Here is a 12,820-nt window from a genome sequence, read left to right as displayed (position 1 = left end):
AAATACAGACATTATCTTCTTGAAACACACAATTATTTTGTCATACTCCATTGTTATTTTTTTATTTTGACATAGATTCTGCCTGTGAATTCAGCATTGAGAGATCCTAATTTTTTTTTAAAAGTGTATGTTAATATTTGCCTTAGCATTGAAATCAGACTTATTTCTGTTGGACTACTTCATCACAGAAATACCAACCATCTTTTTTTACCAGGTTAAAAGTTAAATTCATTAGATCTTTGCTTTTTTGACCTGCTTCTTCACTGATGCTCTTGCACCTCTGCCTAGCAAATTTCGAGTTCTCTCAAAATTTTTCAGTGCCCTCATAGTTGTATATTTTGTTTTCAAATCAGTGGCTGCTGATGGTCAGGGCTTTTCTCATATTATGGATGTAGTTCAGTTATAGTCTCCTAAGACACAAAAATCACTTAAAAGCCAGTGAGCACACACCTGAGAAGGGAAAGTCACTGTTACAGAGATTTCATCTATTCCTGGAAAGACACAGGAGGAGAGAGAAGTGATGACCACACACATTCATGACAGAGAGTGCTAAGACAATGCAATTGAGTTTTCTAGGGATTTCTGTTTTTAATTAAAATTATGCAAACTTTACAAAATTATCATGTCTAACACAGAAGACTGAAATTTGACCTTTCAATTTAAAATACCAATACTAGGGTTTTATTGGCTATTTTGCATCTCATGTTTTTTGGTTGGGATTTATTTTTTTTCCCCATAGTTGTAAGATGTGCTAGCTCCTACTTTAGAGAGGTTTATGTGGACTTAGCTAATAAATATCAAATTAACATTTTGGAAGAATGAGATTTTTGATTTTTGGAAGAATGAAATTTGAGGCTGGATGAAATTAAGTGAGGTTCTCCAACTTGGCTGGATGAAGTTTCAGCACAGGGACCATGAATGGAATTGGCTGTGACAAATGCATTGCAAAGACAAATGTAAATGGTGTACAGCAGTGAAATCACAAGAGGACAGTGTGCTATAAAAAATTTACAGCTTTCAGCTGCATTTCAGCTTTAAAAACAGCTGTTTTTCTCATTTTGGTACCTTATATTGAATTTTATAAATTATTTTCTAAAACCTACATACATCAAATATGATTTAGAAAGCAAGTGGAGCTAGTTTCAGATTTCATCTTTTTTATTTTCCATTTAGTGAGTGTTGCTTTCATTTCACTCTAATAAGGAAGCATTCCCAAATTTTGCTGTTATGTCAGTAATTTAGGTATGCAAAGTGGATTAAATATATTTACATGTGCTAGTAGTGCAGTATATCATAATTAAAAGTCTAATGAGAATGTTTTTTGCAGACATGAACAAGCTAGAAGATGCATACACCTTTTTTCTCCCTGTGTTTTGATACTTCTAAATTTTAATTAGCAAATAAGTAGCAAAATGCATGCCTCTCATATTTGTTTTGACTAATTGAAGTCAGAATTTTAATTTGTTTAATTGGTGGTGGGATAAGATTCTTGAGCATACCAATATTGTTTGGTCACAAATAACTCTCTTATTTTATAAATGTATCTATCAATCTATGCAAATACATATATATAATTACATGTGTATATATGTAGATATAAATATTTTTATATATTTATATAGGCAATATTTTTGTGCTGTGTATAGAAATATATATTCTATAAATACACTCACACTACTATGGAATTAAAAGAAGATTTACACATTATGAAAACAGTAATGAAGGAACAGATATTATTTAAGATCTCTGCAAAACATCTCACTCAGGAGGTCATTAGCTCATTACTTTGCCAGCACAGTGTTGGTTGCAGCTAATTTACAGAACCCTGTCAGTGAAAATAGAAACAATTCTGCCTGAGGGATTTCACTTTGTTTGCCCCACCTGTTTTTCGAGGTTATCATGTGCCACATGTGTCTCTGCTCGGGCCACTTCAAATCCTCCATCTGACTTTTGAGTTTAAATGCTCGAAGTTGTCCCTTTTTTCCAATCACTGCCACAGAAAGGCTGGGAAACCAGCTGAGATGTCTTGAAACACCAAACAAAAAGATTTTTAACCAAAGCTTGTCAGGACATTTAAAATACAAGCTGACTTGTGGATGGAATATTTTTTTTCCATTCTTTTGTCAGCATATCACTCTCAAATGTCACTTTTTATTTCCCTAGTTATTTTTTTTCCTTACACTGTTAAAATACAATGTGTCTGATTACTGAAGGAAAAGACTGTATAAGCAGTTTTACACTGTAGCTTTTCAGACTCCTAAATGTTTTGGAATGGTGACAGACAAAATAGTATTTTTGAAGTATTTATTCCATTAGGGAAAAGGTAAATACAGCATATTTATTGTGATTTTTAACAGAGGTAATAGCTTCCATCTGCTGCCATAGCCCTATTGTGCTACATGTGCTGTACTACTAACGTAGAATTCTGACAGAGTTATTTTAAACAAAATTTTAAAACTGCAAAGGCATGAGGAATTAAGTCTGATCATTTTGATACTTAATACGTATTAATAAAGCTATAACTGGCAATATTTACAGTTGCTAATGCAGATACTTGGACTGAAGTAAGTGAATTAATCTGAGAATCACTGGATTCACTGTGTTTTATAGGAAATGACACAATCTATTGGACAGACATGGGTTTCAACAAGATCAGCAGAGCTAAGCGAGACCAGACCTGGAAAGAAGACATTGTCACAAACGGTTTGGGGCGAGTTGAAGGCATTGCAGTGGACTGGATAGCAGGTGGGTCTGAGCCTGCCCCAGGACTTGTCACCATTTCTGAGAGAACACGCTTGCCTCTTCAGCCCAAGGTTAAATTACTTGGTTTTCTTTCAGCTCCAATTTCTTAAATTGTAAATATCTGGAAATTACTTATATATATATTGTATGGCACTTCTTAGATGGACAATGTCAATACCAGTTTATGCTATAAAAAGGCTGGATAGGACTATAAATTACAAATATACACCTATGCAAATGAAAATATAGCAGTTAGTTTCTGGTTCTGACTTAAACACTTTTCAAATTATTTTGTCAGATTATGACTTATTGTCAGATTATGCCCTTTTGTGAGCAGAGATAGGGCAACTAAAAGGTGTTTTAAAAACTTTGTTTCCATTTTCAGTCTCACATGAAGGGTGAGACAATACAGATGTTGCAATTTACGCCGTCACAATCAGAAGCCAATTCTTTCCTAATTACAATACATCACAAGTGTTTCTTGGCCTATCAGCTTTTGCCACACAATGCTGTAAATGCCTTAAAACCAATCATCTAAAATTACCCCTCATAGGTCCTACTACAATGCATCTTTCATAGTTCTGTTTCTCTAAAGTATCTTGTCTTACTTGCAAAGCCATCCTTTAAAATTTGTTTCCAGTTCCATTTCTCTCTCAACGTCTGTCCTATTCCATAACATTTCTAAGTCAGCATTTTTTATCTCAAAGTTTGCATACAAATACATACCATGTGAGCCTTCTGTCAAGCTTTAAGAATTCTCAACAAATCCATTTCTGTTGTTGTGATTTTCAGATGGGACAGGAATAACTACATGACTCTCAATATGATGGTGAAAATGAGAGCAAGCTTTATTCTTCTAAATTCTACTTTTATAGAGTAGTTCGGTACAAAGAACATGATTGGTTATTCAGCGTTTACACCCTTTTGTAAACATTTCTTTTGCCAGTAAACATGTTGGAAAAGAAACACCACTTGTGGATGGTTTCTCATTTCCCAAGGTTTGTTTGAATTCCTCCTTAAGATTGCTCAGGCTAACACGAGAAAGTTGCTCGCCTGCCTTTCCCACCGACACTCAGAGCCTGAAGCCTAAATTCAGACTGATGTCAGCCCTACACATTTCCATTTCCTTCACGCAGTGACTTCAGTGGGTTGTTTTTTTTTTTCCAGGTAACATTTACTGGACCGATCACGGCTTCAACCTGATCGAGGTGGCGCGGCTGAACGGCTCGTTCCGCTACGTGGTGATCTCCCAGGGGCTGGACCAGCCCCGCTCTATCGCGGTACACCCCGAGAAAGGGTAACACCTCATTCCTAACGTACACAGAGCTTCTGCCTCCCTCCCTGCGTTCATAACCTCCTGTGAATTCGCTGAAAAATGCTTGTGGTTTTCTAAGGAAACTGTTTCTCCTGAAGGTTAGATGTTGCTTGGAGGCGTGCTTCCATCTGAAGTGCAAATCCAAGGAGGCCGCATCAGCTGATGAGGGACTTTGTACACAGAGCAGTGTAATCCTGGGAAGTTACAACCTCCAGGATCATGTAACATCCCAGAGCAACAACCAGGGAGAGTGGCCAGGGTAGCTGAAAGCCGTGTGAGATGAAGGTTGTGGATTGGTTGGCAAAAGTGACTCTGTATTCACCCAGCTGATTTTTGAGGGCAGGGACTGCCCTGCAGCATTGACAGGAATAGGGAATGTACCATCCCTTTCCACCTGCAGAACTTGGGAATCCCCATCCCTGGAGTTGTTCAGGGGCAGGCTGGATGGGGCTCTGAGTAACCTGGCCTAGTGGAAGGTGTCCCTACCCATGGCCCAGGGGTTGTTTAGGATAATTAAGGAGAATTAGAGGAGCACAGATCGCTGTTTTACATGTCTGGTAGAACGATTTATCTTCTGCATAGGAAGGAAAGCTTCATTTCTTTTATAATATTGTGCCACAAAATGATAACTTGAGATGTCTCCCTCAGATCCTCCAGGAGAAGCACAGCAGTGTTTTGCTACAGAAGTACAGGACTGCCTTTCTGCCCAAAGATTAAGGCCTTGCCCTTTGCATTATTATTAAATCTATTCCCCTTTTCGAGGTAAAACTTTCAGAGGTGTTCTTCCCTCCCCTTACCCCGATTTCACATTCTGCATTTGTCTGGAAGCTGGAGTTGACAGCTGGAAGAATAGAGAAGAAAATAGCAGTTATCAGAGCTTGTTGAATCTGCCAGTTATGCCAAGATGGGAAGCAGGCAGCATTCGCCTGGTTGGTGACATTATTTATTGTCACTGAGGAAAAAGTGAGGAATATGTAGCCCTACAAAAGGGTGTCTTTGTCCCCCATCAGGTATATTTATTCATATAATATTTTTGGCAGCTGTTTTTGATTTCCTTTGGAGGATATTAGATTCATTTAACCTGCTTATTACGGCTTGATTTAAGGAATGTTTGAGTATATTGAATGTCTTCTTTTCTGTGGTCAACATTTAGTTCATGTCCTGTATTAACCAAGTCTCAAATAACTCTCTGACCTCTGATCAGGTGCCTGAAAGCAATTTCAGTTCTGTTTAGAGGTGCTGTTAATAATCTGGTTAAAATGGCATTAAACTTATGTAGTGATTGTTAAAATCCAGCTGATTAATGCTGCCTATTTTGGCAATCCTCAACATATTTTTAATTTAATTCAGGTTGCAGTCCAGTTTCCTAGTCTGCATGAGTTTTGTCATTAGTATAAATGGTATTGCTTGTTATATCAAGAACTATGAGAACAGATTCATTTTCCCTGGAGCCAGGAAGCTCTACAATGAGAGCCAAAGTGGGCTGTTTCAGAAACTGAATTTGATGAGCAAATTATAGGATTCATAATTTTTTTCACCCTTATCACATTATTATCCCTCATTATTTCACATATCTGTAGTCATCTAGTCAAATACAGCTGCTTAACAGCAGATTGGTGTAATGATGTCACCAGACACGGGGCAGAACTGTTTAGTAATGGCCAGAAGGTTTTGTAATCTTTAAAAATCAACTAACACACACATTCCACAGAGATGAAAGCATTGGAGAATGGTTTTGTGTGTTCTGTTCAATTTATGTACAGCGTGTTATTAAAGAAAGTTTTAGTGCTGTATGAATATTTGCTATTAAAATCTTTCTTCTTTAGGCAACTAGTAATTCTTTAGGCTTCAATTGTTAGATATTTCTTCCTCAGAATATATGTTAATTTGTGTGTTTGTAATATATTTTAACACAGATATACATACATACATTTATATTTGTAGACTCATAGATATCCCCACAAACCTGTTCCATAGGTTACTGTCCATAAAGGAAATGCTCTGTGTAAATTTTTTGGCCTCATTTTGCAACACCTGAAGCAACAGATTGCAAAGTTTATTAAGGCAGAAGTTTGATAAAACATCCCCGATTAGCGATGCAACTGTGGCACTGAGTGTACATGAAAATGAGATTAGATAAGCAAGATTCCGATTGTTCCCATGAGGCATTTGGCAGAATTTAAAAGTATTTTTCAAATAAGATCCCTTCTCAAATGAGGTCCCATTGCTCCACCATTTCCCACGGTGCTTCTCAACTACTTGATATCTAAAACATTTTTAAATTAGGTATCCCTTGCATTATCACAGATTTTTTTTATTTTTTTTTTAACTTTTTTTTTTTTTTCCCTAAACACAAGGCTGAATTCTTTAAGGAATAGAATTGCATATGGACTAATGGAATATAATTTAAAGAATGTCTTCATATGTATAATTTGAGAACAGTAGCTGAAGTAAGTGTCCATTAAACAAGTATTATGATGCATTGAATTTCTTAAGACTATTTAGAGACATGAGCACCATACGTTTTCTAGTTGTCCATTTAACGGCGATAGCGCGTTTTGTTTGCAATGTTAATTGGTGATTTCTCAACATTCCAGGTATTTGTTTTGGACAGAGTGGGGACAGACCCCTTGCATAGGCAGAGCACACTTGGATGGCTCTGAGAAGGTCGTCCTTGTGAGCCTGGGGATCGCGTGGCCTAACGGGATTTCCATCGATTACGAGGTTGGTTCCTTCCAGCACACCTTAACATGTGCACTGTTTGTTACGTTTCATTAAAGCCAGCTGCTGTCCCACCTTGATGTAATCTTAATAACTCTCAATTAAACACTTGGACAAGCCTGTTGACGTTTCCTTTGAAATTAATCTTTAGGAAAATAAATTGTACTGGTGTGATGCTCGTACGGACAAGATAGAAAGAATTGACCTTGAGAGTGGAGGGAATCGGGAGATTGTGCTGTCAGGGAGCAATGTGGATATGTTTTCAGTTGCTGTGTTCGGAGCTTACATCTACTGGTCTGACAGGTAATTTATTTTTCATAAGTATTTTAAATCTCCAAACGTTATTCCAGTGCCAGGTGCCTCACCTTTGCAGGATTAGCCGTCCCTTAGCAAGGTCACAGGCGGGATGGCGGAATCCCGCGCAGCTTCCAAGGAGAGGGAGCTCTGAAAAAGCGCCTCAGTGCCGTAGATGAGAACAGGCTCCTCCACCTCCTCTTTAGTGAACCCTCCACTGCTCTTCAGTCATTTGTTTGGTGTGAATTAGTTGAGGATTGTTGATGAGACATCTTCAACTTTTTTGGCAGAGCACATGCAAATGGCTCTATTAGAAGAGGCCACAAGAATGAGGCCACGGATGCTGTGACCATGAGGACTGGCCTTGGGATAAACCTGAAGGAAGTGAAAGTCTTTAATAGAGCACGAGAGAAAGGTTGGCTGTTCTTAAGGATGCTATTGATTGTTTTCATATCACCTGCTACTTTTTCTGTATATTAAAGCATTCCAAAAATTAAGTAATCAATGATTTTGTCACCACTTTTTGCTCTTGAAGTATTTTTTTATGACTAAAATTAATGGACTAAAGAAAACATATAGTACAAATCCTACTAAAATTCTTCAGAGTGTTTCAAAGAGAACCTAAAACCAAAGCACTTCCTATCATTCCAGGTTTAATGGGTTTTGTTACCTTTTTCTTAAAAGACAGTCTTGGGACTGAGAGACCTTGGCCTGTGCTTTACAGAGCAGTAATTTCAGGCAGTTTGAGATTTCTATTGGAAAGCAAACCAGAATTTTTTTCTTAATAGAAACTCCCATTCTCTGTGTGTCAATATTTATTTGCTGACATTACTTGGGTTTAAGTCTCCTTTTTTTTTTGTCTTTTTGTTCCTTCTGTGGAAAGAGACCTTGTAAATAATCAGATTTCTTTTATATTCAATTAGTTTAGCAAACTCGAGAGACAAAAGTTATTATAGACTCTCTGTGATTTATGGTTAAACACTATTCTGCTCTATCTGACTAAGACTAATCTTGCTATTTAACTGTCTTTTTACTTCTAAAATTCCGTTTTTGACAAGACCTTGAAAAACTTGTTTTGCTGAGGAAAATTGGTTCAATATCTACCAATAATGGTGATGATTTCCTCAATAAAAACTGCTACCAGGTAAATCCAGACAAAATTTTCTAGAAATATACTCAAAAAGAGAGGAAAAAAAAAATGGTAGCACCATTATATATAAAGTTTTTAATAAAAATATATTTCTAGTGTTGGTAGCACTCAAAATTTGCTTTAATCTCAGCATTATATGCCCAAAGATTGTTTCTTCTACATAAATCTCTCTTAAATAACTGCATTAAATATGACATGTTAAATAAATCTGCACTTTGAAAGGAAACATATTTACAAATTAATAAAACTGTTTTTTTAAAAAATTAAATATTTTTTAGAAAAAAATTGCAGGATAATTTTACTTTGAATTTCTGCATGCAATTTCGAACATCATATTTTCTGGATAAAAATAAATTCACACCAAAATCTGTTTCTTTTAACTAGGCTAGAAATTGTTAATGTCTGCTGCCTTGGAAGGGCTTTATGCTGTAGAGTTAGGAAAATAGAACAGTGGGATTAAAAAATGCTTCTTTATGTGTAATTTTTATTGATGGATTTACAGACTTGATCACATAAGGAACAGGAGGAATTGTTACTGAAGGTAAAAATCTACTGATGTTAGTCTGAAAAACATACCTGAATGATTTTTTAATACATTTTTCAAATTTTACTAGGGTACAAATGGTTAATGTCTTTGGGAGGGGATGTCAGTGAGCCAGAAGGACAAAAGGGAAAAAAACAGGTGAAAAATGTTTTTGGAATGTTTTTCTATCTCACAGTATTACATATATATATATATATATATAAAAGTTTATTGAACTAAAAGTAGTTAACTGTTTAAAAAAACCCAATGTAATTAAATAGTTTCCTGACTTTTGTTATCAAAAGAACCCTCCAAACAAAAAAAAAAACCCAACACCCCGATGAGCTGTGCTGATTGTGACAAATGCTTTTTTTAAACACCTGCTTTACCCTTTCTGAAGAATCCATCCTGCAGTGGGACTTGCGAAGATTCCCATCCTTCAGTCCAATTTTCCAGGTGTGCCAGGACATGCCCTGACTACCCTGGCTTCAGAACTGGCCATTCTTAAAGATGTTTACAGCTGGTGAACCATGGAAGCATTGAAGTTTTCCAAGAGATTGTAGAAGCTTGAGGATCTATTTCACATGTTTTCTTTTTTTCTTCTCCACCTCTCATCCTTCCAAACAGATATTAACTTTTCTAGCCTAATAAATCTTTTAAAGTACCTTTTAAGCAAGCGGAATGTGAAAATGTGTGTAGCTGAATCTCCACATGTTTTACATGACTCCAGAGGACTATCTCATGGAATTTTTCCTAGGAGAACAAAATTAAATATTTCTACTTTAAAGAACAAGTTACCTCTCATTTGCCATGATTTTTTTCTTAAAAGGATTTTCAGCTTGAAATGTATCAGTTAAAGAATTCAATCAACAGTACCTTCAGACACCGTATCTTCCCCAACAATTATGGTTTTGCACGCAAAAACATTCTATTTAAATGTTTAATTCACCTTCATTATGTGGAAAACTTTCAGAAATGGGAAAATTACTATACTGAAAGAGCAGAGCTGTTAGGTGGAATGGGCTGTCAGAAACAGAAGCTGAATTATCTCAACTCGCAATAATAGTAATTCATAGATAGTCCATAATAAAAAAGACAAATAGTTCACAATTATTGATGATTACAGTTATTTTAAATATTACTTGCAACAAGTGTGGTTACTAATTTGACAGTGATTCCTTAATGGTGTGCAATTGTCAGGGAGTAAGTTTTTGAAGTCAGGTTTTAAATTAAATTAGAATAAAATGTTAGGAAATATCTTCACTAAAAACAGGGAGCTGGATTCACAGTTTTTTACCAGCCAATATCTGCATATTTAATTTGGTAGAAAATGTCTTAAATGTCTTGAATGTATTCTGGTGGTAGCTAAATTTGACTTTTTTCCAGTAACAGGTGTTTTAAAAAAAATTAAAGCTCAAAGGACTTGAAACACTTTTTAAATCTTCAGCTGGTTTTGGAATAATAAACCAATTTATCTTTTTCTATTAACAAAATATGTAGTGTTGTGAATTGAAAAGGACATTCATTGTATTTGCTCATTAATTCTATTCTTTAAAACTATCTTTCAGTGTGGTTAAAGTTGCATTACTTACTATTTCGGCTTTTTTTGTTCTCCTTGTGAACACAGTCCGAATAATTTTTAAGAGGAGAAATCCCAGAGCGCGCACACACAAAAAAAATCATTTCTGTTTGAGTTAACTGGGTATATTTTTGTTTGTAAGAGACGGGTGTTGTTCTGTTTTTCCCCAGGTACCAACGTCTGTGCCAAGAACAACGGCGGGTGCCACCAGCTGTGCCTGTACCGCGGGAGCGCGCGCAGGGCCTGTGCCTGCGCTCACGGATACCTGGCGGAGGATGGAGTCAGCTGCCTCAGGCACGAGGGGTACCTGCTCTACTCGGGAAGGACCATCCTGAAAAGCATCCACCTGTCAGATGAGACCAACCTGAATTCTCCAGTGAGGCCCTACGAAAACCCGGAGTTCTTCAAGAACGTGATAGCGCTGGCCTTCGACTACGGCCTGAAGGGGCGGGGCACCAACCGCATCTTCTTCAGTGACGCCCACTACGGCAACATCCAAGTTATCAAAGACAACTGGGCTGGCAGGAAAGTGTTGATCGAAAGTAAGTGAAAAAAAAAAACAACCCCTAAACATGTTTCTCAAAATGCCTGTTTTATTTCAATAAACTTTACTGAGTGAAAAGTTGGTGATCACTTGGCTTTATGCAGTAAAAAAGTCAGTGAAATTTCATCATAATTAATTGTTATATTATATCCCTGTAAGATACGTTTAAACATTAATAACCACTTCAAAATAATTTGGTTTAAAATGGACTTATGAGGTGTGAAGTATATTACTGGAAAACAGAAGTGATGGTGGTAATGCCTAATGTATAATACTGTGATTTTAGGAGCTTTACTCACTCCTCATTGTGCACTGCTTGGAAATTAAACATATTGGTTGTTTATTTTTGTAGTTAGTGAGGGTGAAGTCTCTGTTGCAGCTATTTCCCAGTATAAAATATTAAGACCTTGGTCGGTGTGTTCAGTTCAATCACCCTTCTTGAAGTGAAGCCCAAGAAAGCGATTTGTGCTCAGTGACAATCAGAGGCAAATTCCAACCTGCAGAACTGTTTGGTTTTAATAGAGGCTTACTTGGCAATGTACTTATTCACTCCTGGTTATTATGCCTATGCCACAGTAGTAGGAGAAATTTCATGGAATGTTACGTGTTTTTGAACGTTTTTTTTTTTTAGCCTTTGAAACTTGAAGCTTGGCGCTACTGTCAAGAAATTTCTGCCTACATCTTCACCAAAGTCTTCAGGAAAAGGCCACCCATATTTTGCATCTGAGGTTTTAACAAAATCTCAATATCTGTCAATAAAATGTTCATCAACCAAGTCTGACATAACTGTAATTCGAGGTGTATGTAGGAAGGTACCAGGTTTGTCATGGGAAAATCTGAATGTGCATACATAAGGAAAACATCCTGAATGCTAAACATCCTGCTGTCTTTCATTTCTGTTCTACTTAATTGTTTCTAAAATATGCAACAAACCTCGTTCATCTGTAGTCAGTTATCAGATGCAGATACTTGATTTGTTTGTTTTCTCATCCTTTTTCAGTACTGTCTGGGTTTTTTTTGAAGGCTGCATTTCAGTAATTGTTTTCCAAAATGTCCGAAGTGCTGTGTAGTATTTATTCCTTAAGATGTGGATAAATTTCATACTAATTTCTATTTATGCTATGTTGCCTAAATTTAGCTTTTTTCTTGGGTCAGTTCAGTAAACCAACGACTGATAAGGAAAAATGGAAGCTTGTTTGATGTCTCACTTTTATGCCGTTGTATGTTAAAGGGAATAACTTCTAGAAAAGAAGGATTTTAAACAGCTGCAAACTGACAAAATATTCCTCAAGTGACATTTGTTTTACATTCTACCTCTGCTCTGGGGTTCTGTGGAGTGGTTTGTGGTTATGAAGACAGTTGGCACTAATGCATGGAGAAGCATTTTAAATGTTTTTAAACTGAAAGAGGGCAGATTTAGATGAGACATAAGGAAGAAATTCTTCACTATGAGCGTGGTGAGGCCCCAGCACAGGGTGCCCTGAGAGGCTGTGGCTGCCTGTGGATCCCTGAAAGTGTCTAAAACCAGATGGACGCAGCTTGGAGCAATCTGGGACAGTGGGAAGTGTCCCTGCCCATGATAGGGGGTGGAATGGGATGAGTTTTTAGGGTCTTTTCCAACACAAACCGCTCTGTGATTATATATGATACAAGGTGTTTAGATTTTTAGCCATTGATTTCTGTGTGTGGCTACCTTAGAGGAATTTATGACATCTGTGTTCAGATACATTAAGGATAAACCAAGCAATGCTGTCAGGATGTTCCCATTACTCCCAGAAAAGCATTAAACCCAGGGATTCAGAGCTGAGCTTAGCTGCACAAGAGACAGAAACGTGCAGCGATGACATGGAAGGACAATTTTAACTCTGGTTTTATAGCAAGAGATTAAAAGTATTATATGAAAAGCCACTGGAATTTTCAACATTTAAAACAGACAAAGAGGAGAAATAAAT

The 12,820-nt window shown here is 36.8% G+C and overlaps 1 protein-coding gene across 1 annotated transcript in view; it reads left to right on the top strand.

Annotated features, from left to right (window-relative positions):
• Positions 1–12,820, top strand: part of LRP1B (LDL receptor related protein 1B) — a 295,406-nt gene that overhangs the window by 139,984 nt on the left and 142,602 nt on the right. Inside the window, exons 33-38 of the mRNA XM_063400998.1 lie at positions 2,611–2,745; positions 3,910–4,039; positions 6,655–6,781; positions 6,930–7,081; positions 7,363–7,487; positions 10,495–10,866. Coding sequence (XP_063257068.1) covers positions 2,611–2,745; positions 3,910–4,039; positions 6,655–6,781; positions 6,930–7,081; positions 7,363–7,487; positions 10,495–10,866 — 1,041 coding nt within the window. The remainder of the gene's footprint in view (positions 1–2,610; positions 2,746–3,909; positions 4,040–6,654; positions 6,782–6,929; positions 7,082–7,362; positions 7,488–10,494; positions 10,867–12,820) is intronic.

This window comes from Prinia subflava, chromosome 6, assembly GCF_021018805.1.
Source record: "Prinia subflava isolate CZ2003 ecotype Zambia chromosome 6, Cam_Psub_1.2, whole genome shotgun sequence".
In the NCBI taxonomy this organism is placed as follows: domain Eukaryota; kingdom Metazoa; phylum Chordata; class Aves; order Passeriformes; family Cisticolidae; genus Prinia; species Prinia subflava.
This window is presented reverse-complemented; position numbering and strand designations above follow the sequence as displayed.